A 19,605-nucleotide genomic window follows, 5' to 3' on the forward strand; every position below is an offset into this window, starting at 1 on the left:
GATGCGGGGGAGAGATCCTGAAGTGATGCAGTTTCTCATTGCTACTTTACTAGAAATATCAATGAAAATATACATTTTTTTTGGATCGTTTCGTCCCGTCACTCGTAAATGGTATCATCAAGATATCTTTTTACCAATCACTTTTTTTTACTATCCTAAGAGATGTTCACATCATTTAAGCGCTCCCACCCCACCACCACATATTGCTAGGCTTTCTGTTAGCCTCCTTGTTGGTTTACAAGAACTCATCTGAAGTATTGCCTAGAGTAAAACAACATTCCAGTTATCCCACAAAATTGATCCACATAAGGGTATACCCATGTTACAACTCAAATGTTTTTAGCGGATATAAACTACTACATGGGGAAGAGCCAAACAAAAATAAAAATGGAAAATAAAAAAGGGAAACAAAGAAAGAACAAGGGTGTCCTAGACTAGAACACAGTAGGGTTGCATGCGCAACTGACATATTGTCTTAACAGAAACTCAAGAAATTAGTTGTCCTCCCGCACCATCCATGAGCCACCATATTCTTGTTGCTGTTGATAATCCTCTTACACAAGCAAAACAGCATTTATACATCCATCATTCTCTGGGTTATTTGTCACTTGTGCGTATTTCCCTACATCCACCACAGAATTCAAAAAATAAAAAATAAAAAAGCTGCAGATGAAGCAAACACAAAACAATGAAAATAGTACAAATAGTAAAAAATTTCTTACCCCATACAACTTTCCCTGCTGGTGTGACCAAACCTAGTTCACTCACATTTACCTACCATTAACAGGAGCATCAGCAATAAAGAGACCATCACATTGGAGTAGTAAATTTGTCATCAATTTATCACATCATATAAGAGTCAAAAGAAGAAATATTACCTCAATGATAGTACCCTTGGTCATAACACCAAGGGAAGTATACATTTGGCCATTAGGATTTTTCTTTACTCCAATTATCTCAAGGTTGAAAGTGCATTTGAGTTCAGGGTGTGTCACATGGGCTTTGGTGAATCGCAATCCCGAAGGACGGATGAATCGCTCATACTTGGGGGGTTTTCTTGTAAAAGCTGGTCCCACGAACGTGGCCTTGGTTACCATCCTCTTCCACTGCTTGGCTGCAAAAGACATGCCAGACATAGATTGTTAAGAGGCATTAGGTAAGGGATTGGGTTTGTGACTCAACCTTTTCAGCATATATGCACATGCTCAATCTAAACAATGAGAAAAAAAATATCTTGTCAGCTTATTGAGTATCATCCTTGTTTGAGAAATTATACATAATGCTCAAAAATGAATTCAACTATAACAATCAGATTTCTTTGATTAATAGAGACAATATGCACAAGGCATTACCTACAAACCCCCCTCCCCCCCTTTTTCTTCAAGCCTCAACCACAATTTTAGCAAGATTGAGAGATTCAACATTCTAAGCAAACAAATTTTCTTTTATCCTACTCAGTCTGCTCCATACAATTTTAGATTATGATGTTTGTCAGTCAAAACTGGTTTCTCTAAAAAGATTCCCAACATAAATAACTTACTAGCATTTATGTTTGAGACACCATAAATCATGCACTAAAATTAAGTCAACTATAAGAGCCCAATTTCAGTGATTAACAGAAACAACATTCACAAAGCTGTGACCCACAAACCATGTACGAGAATCAGCCTCAACCCCAATTTTTGAAAAATTGACAGATTCAGTATTTTAAGTAAACAAATATTATTTCAAATTTTCCGTTTGCTCCAAACAAATACAAATTATTGTGTTTGCCAAATAAAACTGGTTTGACCAAAAAGATGCTATCAGGAATAATTTATTTGTAACTCAGTATCAGGCATTTAGGGGGAAAAATCAAAATAAAAGTTTGTGGCCAGAAGGAGATCAGAAGACTCAAATTGATACAAACTACATAACAGGTAAGAACTTTCAACCGCATAAAAGCGACATGGAATTTTAGCATCAGAAGAGCAAAAGCCAAGAAAAGAATAAGTTATAGAATACTTACTTTTCCTTTTACCAGTCCTAAGAACTTTAAACATTTCATCTTCGGCAACAGGCCTGACCTGAAAAAGGAAAACACCACCTAGTCATAAAGTTATCTGATCCATCATTGAGTTACAAAATACCAAGCACCAAAATAATCCTGTCATGGCAAGGAAGTGCATAAACATACAACCCAGGATTTTAACCATTAGAACATGTAAGTTTGTCTTCCAAAATTTTGAAAAAGGGAAAAGTACCATTAGAAAAAGTGCAGGAAACTCAAATCAGAAAATACTGAAAAGGTTAATGCTGAAATAACACAATGTCAAATGTGATCTTACTTTGGGTAGAGGGACTTCCCATTTCCCAGCTTTCTCTTTCCTTTTTTGCTTTATAGTATTGCTAAGAACCTATAGACAGAATAATGTCAGATCCACAAAGAGCATGTAATGTACATGAGTTTGTATTCGATAATAAGTACATCAACAGCAATAGACCTTTGCACGTGTTGTTGTTTCACGATCTAGTAGATAGGCAGGAACAGCCCCTTCATGAACATCATCATCCACCTTGCGCCTAGATGATGATTCTTCATGCATAGCCAATCTGTCAAAATGATGATAATTAACAAACAACATCAGTAATCATTATCCATCAATGGGCATACCATCAATCTATAACTACCACACATGATGTAATATAACATATAAGATGCAGAAATACAGACAATCAAGGTGATTAAGTAAACAAAAGAGCAAATACAAATTCATGCACAAATGCACATTTTCTTAAATATAAATATATAGAATAGTTCTGCCAACAAATGCTTTGAAGGTCAATATTTCGAAAACTGAATGCAAAATTAGCTAAAGAAAACACTCAGATTAAAACCATACCAAAAAACAGGAATTGCATTTAACTTCATTCATAATAGATTTCCCCAGGAAAGAATTTCTATTCATGGAGTGATCACACATCCTTCCTTGTTAAGATAGTGACATTAATGCCACAGGTGGGATAAAATAAATCTATGACAAGCAAAGGGACATAACATTTTAAAGGGTTACTCACGCTATTCTCCCTTGGAACTATTACCCCTAGGTAGAAAGCTTATTTAACCAAACGTCAAGTGTATCTTCACTGGCCAAACGCTAGACAAAACTATCACTCCTATGTGGGATAAAAGTTCAAAATAACCTCCACTCAATTTGAACACATCATATGGCTCAAATCTCCTGAAACACATGAGACGTCACCACTCCTGCAGCACTTACTGTGTGGGATGCAACCTATATGTAATTCATAAGAAGATCCTAGCACATAGTAACACTCAGTAGTTGGCAAAAATATTGTTCTCTCCTTTTCTTTTGGGTATTTAAAGGTTTGCAGTATACTATATCAATTTAATTTGCAACTCTTTAAACCAGCATTAAGATTTACTCAGTAACCACATAAGGGTCTCAGAGTCACTAGAGTGATCAGTCTCTGATTGACATAAAATAATCCTTGAAATTTGTGTACTTTGTTACATTCCTTGACTTCTATCTTTTCAATTGATGATTGGATATTGGACATTTACACAGAATTCCTGAATTCCAGTGGGACATTTTTTGATTGAATGCCATATAAATGGTTCAGGGGATATGAAATTGTCATTAGAAGCTCAAAATTTCTATCTTTAGCCCTTCCAATCCTGGGCTTTCCATTATACAGCTTTGCTTGAAAATCTATAAAGTAGTTATATTAAAGAAAAGAAAAAAGGAATAGAAATACAATAATCAAATCTAAAATCTTCTGCACCACAACCAACTTCATGCCATCTATATAGGTTAGAAGTTAATCGGTTTGGACTTATGACAAAATGTATATTTTAATAGTATAATATTCTTATAGCCAATCAAATCATTATAAGAACCATAATGGATATTATAGATCAATTTGAAAATATTTATCTAATGAAAAAGAAAAATCATACAGAAGAGAAATAAAAAATAATAACATGAATTAAATTACACTCACGTTTTCTTCATCTGCGCCTTTTCTGCATAACGTTTCTTTGCAAACATCTTACCCTTAATACCCAGAGCCTGTCACAATCAAATTCAAACCAGAAAAACATGAAATTATCACATTACAGAAAACTAAGAAAACATAGAATTAATCGACTGAGAAGAAAACAGAATATCAAATAAAAAAAGACCTTCTGAGCAATTTCAGAGCGCTTGTGAACTTCACGAGCCTCTTTCTTGCGCTTGCGCTCGAAATGGTCAGGGCGATAGCCATGGCGCTTCCTATGAAGGTCTATGTAATCTCCTTGCGGCTGAAACAGAGGACAATACAAACAACCACAAAATACAATCAGAAATCACTGACTTTGTTGGAAATAAATCTTCTAGGGAAATTTTCCTTGGAAACAAACGGATACTAACCATGGTCGAAACAGTTTTGGAGAAAACGCAGGTTTTTTCCCACGCAGATGCGAACGAGTATTATAAAACCCTAGCCTCGAGTGGTCGGCTGCTTTACAAGCTTGGACTAGGACTAGTATCAGGGGCCCAAGATGAGTTGGGCTGCCGTTGTGCTATAGCCCGATTAATATTGAAATGCGACGGCCGCCGGGCTTTCGCACTTAATTTATAGAAATAAAAATTGAGTTTACTAAATAAAAATCATGAAGTTTTGTTTCTATTTTTTAATCAATGTTTTTAGAACTGGATCGGATCATTGAAAAAATTATCAATTCACAGTTCACTAGTTGGACAAACGGTTGAATCGGTGATGTCATAAATATATATTTTATATATTATTAAAATTAAAAAAAATTAATAAATAAAAATAATAAATTTCATCTAAATTTATAAATTAATAAATTTTAATAATAAGATTAATATATTAAATATAAAACATAAAAATTAAATTTAAAAATAGAAGTTTAAGATTTGAGATTTTACCTTCGACGCCTGGCAAGTTTTTTTGGTGGGTTGGGGGGAAAGACTACTAGTAGGGGGCGGCAAAGACTAGTTTGCTATGGGTGGGTAGGGGGGTATGTTGGTGGCAGGCGTCGCACGACGTTTGCTAGAGTGACAATAGGGGGGGTGGTCGTTGCGCGAAAGGGAAGATGGTTTTCCCGTCATCTAAATAACATCATTTTGGTGCTAGAAGTATCAAAATGACATTGTTTTAATGTTGTTAAAAAAATGGTTGAACCATTTGATTCGGAGGAAATCGATCGGTTTGTTCGATTCGCTAGTCGAAGTGCCAGTTTGCTTGGTCTGATTCCAATTCAACCATTTTCGGTCTGATTCATCGGACCGAATCAGAACCATGACTGACTGACAGTCAAATTAGTTGAACCGACCAATCCAATTTGGTTTTTAAGACCATAGTTTTTACTTAGATTAAAAATTAAAAAAAAAAATTAAAAAAAAAAAACAACAACAACAATAGCAATGATAACAATTAATTTTTTATTTTTTTATTTTTTAATTAAAAATTATAATAAAGGGTTATAATTTATTTTGAATCTTATAAAATGAATTAATTTCTAAAATAGAAATTTATAATTGATAAATTAGAAAATAATAATAAGATAATATTTTATTTCAATTATAAATACAATAACCATGTTTTATGGGATATTGTTTATATTCATATTAACTTCATATATTAAATTATACTCTTAATAATAATTAATTAAAAGATAAAATTCAAGATAAAGACTAAAATATTTTTTTAATTAATACCTCATTTAAAATAAAATAATGTTTTTTTAAAATGAGATGATAAATATAATTAGCATTTTTATAAATATTATAATTATAAATACTATGTTAGTGATATTTATAATTATTTTTATGTATTGAATTTAGTACATAAAATCAATTAATTTTACAATAAATATATTTATAATAATTTTATTATTAAAATATATTATTAGTTAAAAATATTATTAAAAAAATAAGAAAACATTTTTTTTCTTTAAAAAACTATTTTACTTTCTAAAATTAATTTTTTGAAATTGTCTCTTTAAAATAAATCATCTTTTCAAGAGACATTTTTTTTGCTTTTTAAAAAATAATCATCTTTTTAGAAATCATCTCTTGAAGAGATAATTTTTACCTATAATTTTTTTATTTAAAAAAAAAACTCCTAAAGAGGCGATTTTGCTTTAAATCAAGTTATGTAGCAACTCTCTTTCCTAGTTGGCAAAAATTACAATAGATTTGAAAATATTTTCTCCACTATCGTAATTTACAAATTACTTTTTTAAATTATCGTACACTTATCAAAAACTTGAAGAAACCCCCTTTCGCCAAAGCATATGACATGGAAGTTGTCATCCATACAAAGAGACATGACTCAACTAGTAAATGCATCCAATAACAATAGTGAACTCTTAAGATCTATAGCTTAGGTGAGGAAAAGAAAAAAAAAACATTATTATGCATCACCACCAACCACCAATATTTGACAAAAGAGTATGACTAAATAATAATATGGAAAGGAGAACATTATGAGTTGGAGATCTCGTTTGAAGGTGTGTACATGAAAACATCAAAGATCCACATAATGGTAAGTTGGGATCTAACTAATGATGATGAAAGACCCTTATCAAATTTGTGAAGAAATTGGGAATTCATCACATATAATAATAATAATAATAATAATAATAATAATAATAATAATAATAATAATAATGCAAGGGAGAACATTATCAGTTGGAGATCTCGTTTGAAGGTGTGTACATGAAAACATCAAAGATCCACATGATGGTAAGTTAGGATCTAATTGGAAAGGCCCTTATCAAATTTGTGAAGAAATTGGGAATTTAGCACATGAGTTGCAAACTTTAAGGAAAGAAGGTAAAGATAGCCTTTAAAAGAATGGCATAATGTAACAAAATAATTTTTCATTAATATATTTATGTATTATACTATTTCTACTTTTCTATCCATAATTGCATTATTGCTTATCTAAGCATTCACATTTGTATCATTTGCATTGTCTATGACTTAAGTACATTAAGTTACACAAAAGATTTGTCACGAATCCCTTGTAAGATGATAAGTTGTTCTAAGTCAATTCACCGAATTAGGCAATCCATATGAGACTGTAGTACATAACCTCTTAATTAGAGGGATGATTTATCTTAGTCATTCATCCAATAAGTTTTTCATGGTAAGTGCATTAGTGTGTATAGTTACACATTAGAGATAACATATAGTGAATCGTGACATTGGTTATTAAGTAGTCATGACTTCACCAAGCTACTATAATGTTGGATTCTCAATTTTGAGAGAATATTAAGTTTGTGTTAAAATCTTCAATGTCTTTGACCTATAGGTGAGACTCGGTGATCATATATTCACTACGAATTGGGTCACTATTAAGCATCATATGTTTAAATGTATGCTCAAGATAAGCATCATGATATCTCATGGGATTGAGACCATATCTCATGGATGATTTTAAAGACTTGTGATCATGTAATACGTTGTTGTGGTAATTCCTTAAATTTGATGTATGTCTTTTTTGTACTAAAGTATGTTAGTTGATCACGATATAAGAAGATCGAAGATTCAAGAATTATAGAGGTAATCTTCAAAGATTGATATCATCTACCTATAATATTACAAGCACTAGTTTGTGGAGAGTTTGTATGTGGTAGATAGTAGGTCATGAACTTGAGAAAATGATTAAGTTGGATTTAATCAATTTTCATCTTGATGTTATTTCATAGGGTACCATAGTGCAATTGACTCACTTTAGTAGAGTGTTGAGTTAACTTTAGAATTGGATTCTAAGGGAACCAGTGTTTTGTCTATGTGTCCCAATGGTCCCCAATCGAGCTCATATTCTTTCTTGATACAAAGTCTTAGGGTTTTATGGAGAATGTATCATTTATGTGCATAAAAGAGTTTTGAAAAAAGTGCAATGTTACACAAGATTGAATGATTAATTTTTAGACATAAAAAAATTTAGTGGATCAAATTACCACTAGATTGCTCTTCAAAAATGTGACTCATTAGTTCAACAAAATTTGGGCTTAACAAACAACGAGTCATAATCATTAGACACATGGCATGCATTCAAAAGAGTGACACATGACAAAATTTGGAAGGCTACAAAATTAAGTATTGTAAATAAAATCAAATCTTCCAATTGAAGTCAAAAGAGAATTAAAAATAAATAAATAAATATTCTTTCATTAACAATTTTCTAAAGGAAACAAATCTTCTAATTAAAGTCAAAAGAAAACTAAAAATGAATATTCTCTTATTGGCAAATTCCCTTAATGAATGAGACAAGTTGTTAAAAATCAAGAAACAAAGCTTTTTGAATTAAGCAACCAAATCTTAAGGATTTCAAATTTAATTCTCTAACTTCACTTACAAATAATGGTGACTTTCTTTAATGGAAAATATCAATAAAACGACTTTACATAGCAAAAAAGGTTCAACAAAGATAAAAAGGTTTCACAAAATCTCCTTACAAGTTTGAGAAACAATAAAAGTACCATACACATGTTCTTAATCCTTCAACAAATTCATTTTAAGAAAAAAAAAATCACTCTAAACCCTTGATTGAGCATTAAAAAAATAAATAATAAATCAATGAAACACTTTTGCCACCATCTTTCAAATTGTGATCAAAGTGAAAGAATTAGAGGAAAAACATTCTTTTGTAAAGAATATCACATTTGAGTTTATACCCTACAATCGATTAATTTTCATACAAAGTTTTATTTGTATATATTTTTCCTATTGTTTTGCTTATAAATTTCTAGCACGCCCGTTGGGACGTCTTTGTCTCTCATCTTTTTCAAGAAGAAATTGATTACCACTAAGACGATGACATCTAAAAAGACTCAAGTTGTGTGGTCAACAAGGGCAATGAAAATATTGTCATTATTCAATCGATAAACAACACTTCTACATGCCCCATGACTCGTAGCAAAGAAAAATTGACTACACCTTCTACAAAGCTAGCAAAGAGCACACTCGTTTGTTAAAACTGGTGGGAACATGCCACAGTTACCAACCACTCATCACCTTAGCTTCGTTAAGGGTAAAGGGGTAAAGTCCTCATGGTAGGAAAAAACATATTTCAACATTAAAGGACTTTGGGCATAACTTCCCTTACTCTATTATCGATGCTAACTCCAACACCGACTCATTATCTTAATCACCAATTGGGATGTTAAAGAAGAACAATTCCTCCAACAATTCTGACTCTTTTACTACTTCCTTGTCAATGACTATGTCAGTAATGACAAGGGGTACTACATTCGTAGAAAAACAATTAGCTAAGGACTTGTTCACCCTCTAAAGACTACATCTTTAGGTGATTTACCACATGCGCCAAAGTTCATGCAAATCAAGAAACAAATTATTGAATCTATCTCAATGGCGTCACCAGCTGTCCAACAACTTAAAGACATGATAACTAACACCATCAGAGCATAGTATAGAGGACCACAATAGAGTACATGAGCGTACTCTAAGCCTTAAACTAAAAGGATTGATGACCTACGTATGCCTATAGGTTATCAACCTCCAAAGTTTCAATCATTTGATGGAAAGGAAAATATGAAACAACACTTGCTCATTTTGTCGAAACCTATAACAATGTAGATACAAAGAGTAACCTCTTGGACAAATAATTTGTTTAATCCCTCAAAGGGAATGCTTTTGATTAGTACATAGAAATTGCACCTAAGTGCATTGATAGTTGGGACCAAATGGAGCACAAATTCCTCAACCACTAATACCAAACAATGGAAAGATGAGTCGGTTGTTGACCCCATAAATTGTTGGTATTTCTTAAGCTATAACTGCAATGATAGATTATGTGAGGTGTCAATAGTGGAGATGTGCATACAAGGTGAGGCTACAAAAAATTAGTCTACCTCAAACACATCACCTAAACAGCATCACCCTATAAGCGAAATACCAAGAAACATGTGAATTGATACCCATTACATATAAAATTGGAAAGTTGATCACCTTTGTAAAAAAGTTAAATGTTATTTGTAAAGGCTAGAAATCAATCGAAAACTCCACCATGTGGCTGAAGAAATGATATATATAAAAATCACTTCACATAAAGAGAATAATAAGAAACCTTGGTCGTTTCATTGGCGTCATTTGTGGGAAACTTGCGAACATTAAATTCCTAGCACGAGTGAAAATCCATGGAGGAAAATGACTTGGTAGAGAAGGAGCATGTTCCCATAATAGAGGAGTTAAGCGAGCAAATAGCGATGTAGAACTAGATTTCACAGTTGCAACAACAAAACGAGCATCGGTAGCAGATGAAAGATATCTTAGCATGACAAGATGATCTTACGAATCAATTGCAAAACAACATAGCAAATTCACAATTATCAATTTGGTTGAAGGTGTGCTAAGAATAAAGTGCAACCAATCGCGTTCATGAAACCTCATCAACCCACAATGACTCAAAAAATGTTGATCACCACTAGGACTGCAGAATAGGAAAGTTGGAGTGAAAGTATGAGAAATTGGCGGTAAAGTTACAACATGTCAAGCTGCAAGTTGATTCCCATACGGGAACCACTCGGAACTAGGAAAATGTGCTCAATCTCTACTTTCTCTATCCCTACTACAAGAAGAACTACTTGTCCACTATTGTAGACCATCCATTTTGTCTTCTTAGCACATGCACTATTAAGTGTTCTTTCAATACTCCATAGTAGTTCCTGGTAGCCCATTGACACTCATACAACTTCTTTTTCTAAGCCACCTTCAGGGATCATTCGTTGAATGGCTCATATGGATCCTTATTGTGACCTTGGTTGCCCTTCAAACTTAATTTAAGTTTCACTTAGATATTTTTGGGGATAGGTTCTACTTAGATGTTTTTGAAAGCCTAGTTCACTTAGGATGGTTTCTTGAGTTTAATTGCTTAATTTTAGGGTTAAGTGAGCTTAGAACTTGATTTCAGTTCTTGATTACTTAAGATGATTTTTTCATTTTTTTAGTGATGTAAGTTTGATATTCTGTTTTTCATTCTTTTCTATTGCATTATATTGATTTTTGAATTTGATTGCATACGTGATACTTATTTATTTACTTATTGTTGGTATATTCATTTATTTATTTATCTATTTATTTATTTTCACAAAATTGCATGAGTTTGACGAAATTAATTCTTTTTAAGTTGCATGAAATAATATCTTATTTTGATATGCATGTGATTGATATTTTAGTTTTAATTACATAATTTTAATTTTAAATTACAAGATCCTTTTTCCTAATTTTTAAGTATTCTCAAATTTTATTTATTTATTTTATTAATGAATGATTACTACATTTTTATTTTTATTTTTGTTTTGCATGAGGGAAACGGGCTACCATCTCAATGGAAGACATAATCCACCAAACTTTTTAAAGGTGAGAAAACTTACGATCGAAGCAAGAGAAAAAAAATGGGAATTAACCATGGGAACTCGAGTTGCTACATGGTAAATAAAAAAAGTATTTTGATTCAAGGAATAGAGAGAAAAAAAATGCCTTTGGGAAAATGATAGGGAATTAATAGGCGGCCCATAGAATACACCAATTTTAAGGAGAATGTTGCAATTGCACCACTTTCAAGGGATGATACTTCAAACACACTACACAATCCACGCATGAGGAGAAGTGGATGCATAGTCCTCCATTTAAAAAGAATAAAAAACACATCCATTGACCATGAAGAATCTCCATAAGTAGTCGTTTTTATCTATTGAGTCTTCACCATGCATATGGGTGGTACTTTTCATGGATTACACACACATAATGGGGTCTTCAAGGGTACCACTACCAGACTTTCTTTGAATGGGCACACACCATCCATTACAATCAGCTGAGATGATGAGAGAAGGTCATTTGCACCACATACAACCTGCATATGAGAGATGCACAGTTTGCCATTTAATTGACACACAACTATAGACCCTCTATTTTGTCCCCTTAGCGCATATCTTGATTAAATACTCTTTCAATTCTTTATAGCAATTCTTGGAGGCCTATTGTTACTCATATCTTACCTCTTTAAGTCATTTTGGATACTTGATACACATTTATGACAATTTGTTTAGACTTATTTAGACCCATTAGGCACCCCTGGCCCATTTAGAAACGCCTAGTCCTTTAAGGCTTGCTCGAGCACTCTTAAGTCATTTGTATAGCTTATGTGGTTGTGCATGGCTTACATGGCCTACATGGCTTATGTAGCTTGCATGTTTTCTTTATAAATACGTGTTGCGTACTTATATCTAGTTATTTATTTATTTATTTGTTCATTTTTCATATCTACTTATATATATATATATAGACATTGTATATTTTTATTATTATTATTGTCATTTTATTTTGTTACTATCATTATTAGAATTGTTTTTCTTACCATTTGTTTTTATTATCTTTATTATTATTAAGAGTATTATTATTTTATTGATATTATTAATATTATTCTTACTATTATAGTATATTTTTTATTTTCATTTCTATTTCCAAAATACCTTTTTATTAATTTTTATTTTATTTACTCGTTTATTTAGGTAAAAAAAAAAAATGAAACGAATTTTTGGTGGGAAAGTAAAAAAAGACTGTGGGGGAAGAAGACTAAGGTTGGGTTTTTGGGAAAATTAAAGAGTTTGGTGGGGAGGTGGAGAGGGATCATCGGGAAGAAGATGTTGGCAGATTACGAGAAGAGATTGAAATTTTTTTTTTTTTGAAATGGAGTAGAGAGATATAAGAGGAATGAGCATAAAAGAAGAACAGAAATGAGACATTTAGAAGGTAGAAGGATTTTTCTAGAGAGAGAAAGAAGCAGGAGCAAAGAGTAAGAATGATGGATTCATTAGCCTGCATCTTCTAGAAGGTAAGTTCTTCACTGTAAAATATCCTTTCTCTTCTACATTTCTTTCATTTGCTACTGTTAAGGCATGCGGGATGCCTTGACATGGCCATCAAAGGCCTATTTGCTTGCTATTAATTTTGGGTATGGATGTCATGTCATGGATTTCATCATTTTATTGATTTTTGGTATGTTTGGGCTGAGCTATAGGGTGTTCATGTTTCATTTTAGATTAGATTGATTTGAGTTTTGTTCTAGTTTTACTAGCCATGCTTTTTATTTTTGTTTAAAGTCGAGTTGGTTTCAACCACCTGTTCAAGCCTATTGATTAAAACATGAAACAGGGTTTTGTTCAATAACTTGTAGCTTTACTTTTTCTCCTCTATCCTTGCTCTATTTTTGTTATTCATTGTTTGTCTTTTGGTACCTACTTTTCTTGAGAGTATTAGACTATGCACATTCTCTTGCTTTGTTTTTGGTTTGAATATCAAGAAATGTCTCTTGGGGTCTTTACCATGTATTTATTTCCTCTTTGGCACATTAAGCAAAGACAAATCATAAATAAGACTGTCATCACAGTCCTTTAAGAGTTTCAATTAGAAGAGTTTGTATTTTCAAGGTTTCACATAACCAACTGTGCATGCAGCTAACTCATGGTTCAAAGGAAGGATTGTTTGTTCACTTTCAAGGTTAGAGGGTATTGACACGGTCGGATATTTTAGAAAAATGATTGAAACTTGGTCGAGGTTGAATCTGGCAGTCTACAATAAGATGGTTGGTGGGTATAGTTTCTCAGATTGTTTATCTTGGAGGTATGGCAATTTTGCAAATGGGGCTTGAGAACGAAATTTGTGGAGGTCAAATTGAAAAGTAGTGGGAGAACCTTGGAATGTGGAGTTGTACCAGCTTATGAACAAAAGGAATTGCCCTTTGAAGAACAAGCCACAAGGAATCCGAAAACTATTCATTCCAGCCTTGTTATTGCCAAATTGAAATCTAATTTAGTAGTGTTAAGAGTGGACCCTTCCATCATGCAACGTAAGCTTGAAGACTCTCATTGGATGACTTCGGATGGTCCCACAAGTAATCAGTGGCTTCGGCCGGAAGATTGGAGATCTCACTCAATGCAAAGATTTGGTGCATTTGATTCCTCAAATCAGAAATCCTTCCTCTCAAGGATGGGCAGCATGTGAAGAATGTGGAGAGAAAGAAATGATTCACCACCCGGAATCTTGTTAAGATAGCCTGACTGAGCCACGAAGTGTGCACACATTCATCAAAGGTCCTAACCTTGTTGAAGACCAGAGTAATATCCCATTTGGTGTAGAACCTATGCATTTAATCTCTAAACAGGTTGTTTAGGTATAAAAGTGTGGAAGTCATCAATCCAAAGAAAGGCAAAGGAGATACAGAAAAAGAAGACTCTTTATTCTCCATGAAGCTGCTCTGGACCCTTTTCTTTGCCTCGGCATTGCCAACACCTTAGCACCATCCTCTCCACCTTTGCATGGCCATGCATGGCCACCTAAACCCTTTTCAAAGCCCTCCATCAAATCCAAATCTTTCCAACCTTGAAAACCTACCATTTATCCAACCTTACCCTACCCATTTCATACCCATCACACCCATCATCTTTCTCATCTCTGCTTGGCCATGCATGGCCACTCAAACTCTCTTCAAAGCTATCAACCCTCATCATCCTGTCATAACCAGGTCACCACACCACATTCACCCGTTCAGCTCACCACACCACATTATGAGTGGAATGTAATGCCCTTTGGCCTTAAGAATGCACCTTCTGAGTTTCAAAACATAATGAATGAAATCTTTAACCAGTTTTCTGATTTCATTATTGTTTACATTGATGATGTTTTGATTTACTCAGATTATGTTGAGCAGCATTGGAAACATCTCAATAAGTTTGTTGAGACTGTTAAGAGCAATGGTTTAAGCTTGTCAGCCACTAAGATTAACCTCTTTCAAACTAAAGTAAGATTCCTAGGTCATCATATTCACCAAGGAACATTCACCCCCATTCAAAGATCAATTGAGTTTGCTGATAAGTTCCCTGATGAGATTAAAGATAAGAAACAATTGCAACGTTTCTTAGGAAGCCTTAATTATGTGTCAGATTTTATACAAGATTTAAGCCAATTATATGCCCCTTTAAGACAAAGACTTAAGAAAAATCCAGTTCCTTGGAATGAGGATCATACCAAGATTGTTAAAATAGTAAAGTCTAGAGTCAAAACCTTACCATGTCTCACCTTAGCTGATCATAAAGCCTTTAAGATTGTTGAGACTGATGCTGCTGACATAGGTTTTGGTGGAATTCTTAAGCAAAGAAGTAATAATCAAGAATTGTTGGTTAGATTCACTTCTGGAACTTGGAACCATGCCCAACTCAACTACAACACCATCAAAAAGGAAAATTTAAGCATCGTTTTATGCATTTCAAAATTTCAAGATGATCTTTTGAATCAGGAATTTTTATTAAGAGTGGATTGCAAATCTGCAAAATCAGTTTTACAAAAGGATGTTAAAAATATAGCTTCTAAACATATTTTTGCTAGATGGCAAGCTATTTTAAGCAATTTTGATTTTCAAATTGAGTATATTAAAGGAGAAAAAAACTCAATCCCTGATTTCCTAACTCGTGAATTTTTGCAGGATTCACAAGATCATGGCTCCCAAAACAGAAAAGCAATCCTTTAAGAAATCATCATCTTACATGAAACCTCATTCAGTCTTATCAGAAAAATTCAAACCTTTGATTTTGAAATATTTTTCCGCTTTCCTTGATTTTAAATAAGCATGAATATGATTTTCATAATTCCAAAACAATGGAATTTGTGGGATTAATTCATGCAAAAATCAATTCAGCTTTGGTGGGGGCTTTACACATGAGTTTTCTTTTCTGATTGCCAACTGTTATGTTAAATGAATATTGTTTGATCTTTGTCTTACTCTTTGATATGCATGTGATATATTTTGTATTCATTATTATGTACTAACTATGTTTCATGATAGCGCTTTATTACCTACTAACAAGGTACGCTCTCACTCTCATCTTGTTTATTTATTCATTATCATGACTTGCTTTTGATCTATGATCATTTTTGTATCCATTGATTTCCTAATTCATTATCATGTTTATTTCACCTTATTTAGTAGAGACTCATTTTTAGGGGTTTAGAGGGGTGCTACGGTCTTTACCGTACCCTCCCAATAAGTAACCTGACCCTCGGACCCAACTTTGGTTTTCCACATACTGTCTTTTCCAAATAAAGAGTCACACTTCAGGTTTTCTTTCTTATTTTGTTTTCCCTTAAGAAAAAAACAAAAATAAGTGATGACTCCAAGTCTTTTCTAAAAATCATTTTTTTTCACCAAATAAATTAAAAGCAAGTTTCACTATCGAGTGGGAACGCATCAAGTGAAATGCAGGTTCCCCAACTATCACGAATCTTGCTTAAACACATAACCATCCATGTGTTGTCGGAAAGCATCTTATAGTCTTAGTTTTCGTTAAATCCATGCTATGTCTTCAAGCCGCAATGAATTAATGGAAAATTAGAAGTGTAGTCATGTTGAATTGTGGTGGATGTTTGTTGAACTTAAAAATGAAAATGAATTCATGAATAAAGGCAACTAGGGCATGTTAGTGGAATGGCTTGTATTTGAATTAAAAATCAAATTGAAAATTGAAAGATTCATGTCCATGTAATGCTTTGTGGAAAGCAACGAATACGCAGTTGTGTTAGATAGTGCTTTGAAGAATGAAATTTTAATGGAAATAAAGAAATTTTGGTGGCTGTTAAAAGCTTGAGTTGCTGAAAAAAAAAATTTATGGAAAAATGCACTTGAATTCCATGAATTTGATGACCTTAAAATTGGAATTTGGTGGCGGAATATGATGAGATCAGTTGCTAAATTTTTTTAGGAAAGTCTAATGGTGCATTCGGTGCAAATTTAGTGGAGAAAGCATGTCGAAATTCTAATAAAGTTTGTGCTTGAACTGTTCAATTGAAATGAGTAAATAAAGTGGTTGTATAATGGAGATTTTTTATGATTGAATTTCATTGCATTCATGTGGGTTTTGGTGGTGTGTAATGAGGTGAATTTATGGTTGAATTAGAAAGTGAAATGATGCATGACTATGGCAGCCATGGATGTTGAATGTGTGAGAATGAATTGGTATCTTAAAGAGCTATGAGTTAGTAGATAGAAAAGTGCTCCCATGGTTAAATAAATCGAGATAATGATTCATGGAAGAATGATGCATCCGTAAGGAGAATCACATGGTTGTTAAAGGAGAATTAATATGTTGCAGGTCTGAATAATGTCATTCAATGGAGATGCAGTTGCGTATTGAAGATATAGTAGCTACATGGTGGAGTTTCACACCAGCAACTTAAGAGCTTGAAGATAGCATCATATTCGAAGAAGTTTTAGAGGTAAGTTGCTGAAAATTTTCTTTAGTTCTTGATTCTATTATTATCTTCTCCATCTTTTTTACCCTCTTTACCATTTTCTTTTTATTTTGGAATGTCCTATATTAGGTTTGGGTGTGAACAAACTAGGCTACACATGAGTGTTGTTAGATTTGACATTTAGGAAATTGTTTGATTAAATGTTGATTGTTTGACAAATTATGATTGAGATTGAGTTAATATTTCTTCAAACTCTTTTATTTGAATGAGCCATTGGATAATTTCATGACAATTGGATTTGAATAAATGCATTAATTTGGATTCATGCCTCCTTGATTTTTTGTTTTCAATTAATTTAAGTTTTCAGCTTACCTATCACAATTCACATACATTTAATATCAATTGAAGATTACTTGTCTAGGCTTGATTAGGCACACACTTAGGACACTTGTATCATAATTTAAGACCCAAATTAAGACACAATTAGTTTTAAATGCAATTGCACCTTAGGTTAATATTTAGGACACTTGAGTTTCACCTGGGTACACTAGATAATTCACATATACACACTTACACTTTTTCTTAATAGTTTATGTTTGAGATTCTATATGTTTTAATTTTTTTTAAAATTGTTTTCAACTCTTTTTTTATAGCCAAATTAATCTTCAAACTTCATTTAAAATTAATCTTAGATTAATTAGGTAAAGAAAGGTCAATTTTCAAAAATTCATGCAACCAATTTTATTCAGTATGCATATTTGAAAAAAAAAAATTAATGAATTTTGGTTTTGAATATACATGAATTAAATTTCATAACTCCAATCAATGGAGTCTTTATGGATAAATTCATGAAAATTAAAATGGGATTTAATAGATCCCTACATACAAAGTTTTTCCAAAACATAGTTTTTCATTGAAATTGTGTATAGTTCATTGTACTTCTGCATTTGTAAATTGGAACCACTTATGAATAAATTTGAATTTAATTAGAATATAATTAATTAGTTAATTTGGCCTACTGGATATTAATTTGGATGTGTTAAAGATGTTACCTAATTTTTATTCTGGTGAGATAACCTTTCTTTATATTTATTTGGAGTTTATTTTATGAACCAATATTCTACCCTGGTAATGATAAATCCTTTACTTTTGATAATTTGGTCACTTTTGAACATGCTTGTGAACTTCGTTTGATTTTAGACATGCTAAGTATATATATATATATATATATATATATAGGTTTAGTTTTTTATTATTTTTTAATCTCATTATTATTATTTGTGAGTTAACCTCATTTTTATATAAGCGTTGTTGCCTACTAATTAGGTACACTCTCTATCTTCCTATTTCAAAGTTCCATGAATATGTATGTCATTGGAAACTATATTCATGTTTGATATTGACTTTGGGTGCCTTGATGTTCATTTGATTTGCTTTGACAAAATGCATGTTAAGTAATATAATACTTGAACTAATTTTGGTGTTTTGTGATAACATTTAAGTTACAGATCCAAGTACGCATATTATCATTTTTTTATGATTGTGGTTTGAATCCTTATTTGGCATGTTAGATTTAGCAGACTTTATAAATCACCTTAGCTCATCTAAGTATTCATAATCAACTAACTAATTGTCATATTCCCCTTAACTTAACTAGTAGAGACCTTTTTAGGGTTTAGAGTGGTACTACCTCTTGGAAGTACCTTCCCAATAAGTAATCTGATTTCTAGACCTAGACTCGAGTTTTTTTTTTTTTTTTCATAGACAGCTTTTCCAAAAATCATGAGTCATTTTTTTAAGGTTTTATTTTTTATTTTGTTTTCTATTAAAAAAATAAAATAAGTGGTAACTCTAATATTTATAAAATACCATTATTCACCTTAAATAAAAGCGAGCTTCACCAATCAAGTGGGGGACACACGCAAAAAATACAAGTCCACAACCATGTCCCAATGAAGTTCAACCTCTACGATAGGACAAAGGACCCCATCGAGCACATATATCATTTCTGACAACTGATGGCACTCGTAGATGATTGCGAAGGATTGTTATGTCAGGTGTTCCCCGCCAGTCTCTAGGAACCCTCTTTAACCTGGTTTCACCAATTACCTTCTCACTCAATCATGAATTTCACACAATTTTACGAACAGTTCATGCAACAATACACTTGCAACGCTCGACCATGCAAAAGCGTCGACCACTTGTTTAACCCTAAGCAAAATCCAGAAGAGTCTCTACATAAAATCATCATCAATTTACAACTAGGATGGTTCATGTTGAAAGAAATGACCCAAAAGCAGCGACTGTGGCCTTTTAGAAA

General features: G+C 32.6%; 1 protein-coding gene across 1 annotated transcript; it reads right to left on the reverse strand.

The window, feature by feature from the left end:
- Nucleotides 1-262: 262 nt before the first annotated feature.
- Nucleotides 263-4,586, reverse strand: LOC100266012 (uncharacterized). Its single transcript, XM_002266127.3, has 9 exons — nucleotides 4,416-4,586; nucleotides 4,187-4,306; nucleotides 4,006-4,073; nucleotides 2,484-2,592; nucleotides 2,328-2,396; nucleotides 2,009-2,066; nucleotides 879-1,114; nucleotides 723-774; nucleotides 263-622 (listed from the first exon to the last, which is right to left on the reverse strand). The coding sequence occupies exons 1-9, from the start codon at nucleotides 4,416-4,418 to the stop codon at nucleotides 555-557; spliced, it is 783 nt and encodes a 260-aa protein (XP_002266163.1). The 5' UTR covers nucleotides 4,419-4,586; the 3' UTR covers nucleotides 263-554.
- Between the last annotated feature and the right edge of the window lie 15,019 nt (nucleotides 4,587-19,605).

This window comes from Vitis vinifera, chromosome 8, assembly GCF_030704535.1.
Source record: "Vitis vinifera cultivar Pinot Noir 40024 chromosome 8, ASM3070453v1".
NCBI lineage: Eukaryota > Viridiplantae > Streptophyta > Magnoliopsida > Vitales > Vitaceae > Vitis > Vitis vinifera.

What these genes read in the sequence shown, in the direction of transcription:
- LOC100266012 (XM_002266127.3), bottom strand. An exon ending in GCTCTGAAATTGCTCAGAAG is followed by an intron (nt 4,074 to 4,186) that starts GTCTTTTTTTAT and finishes TGATTGTGACAG; the next exon opens with GCTCTGGGTATTAAGGGTAA. An exon ending in AGCAGGGAAAGTTGTATGGG is followed by an intron (nt 623 to 722) that starts GTAAGAAATTTT and finishes TGGTGGATGTAG; the next exon opens with GGAAATACGCACAAGTGACA.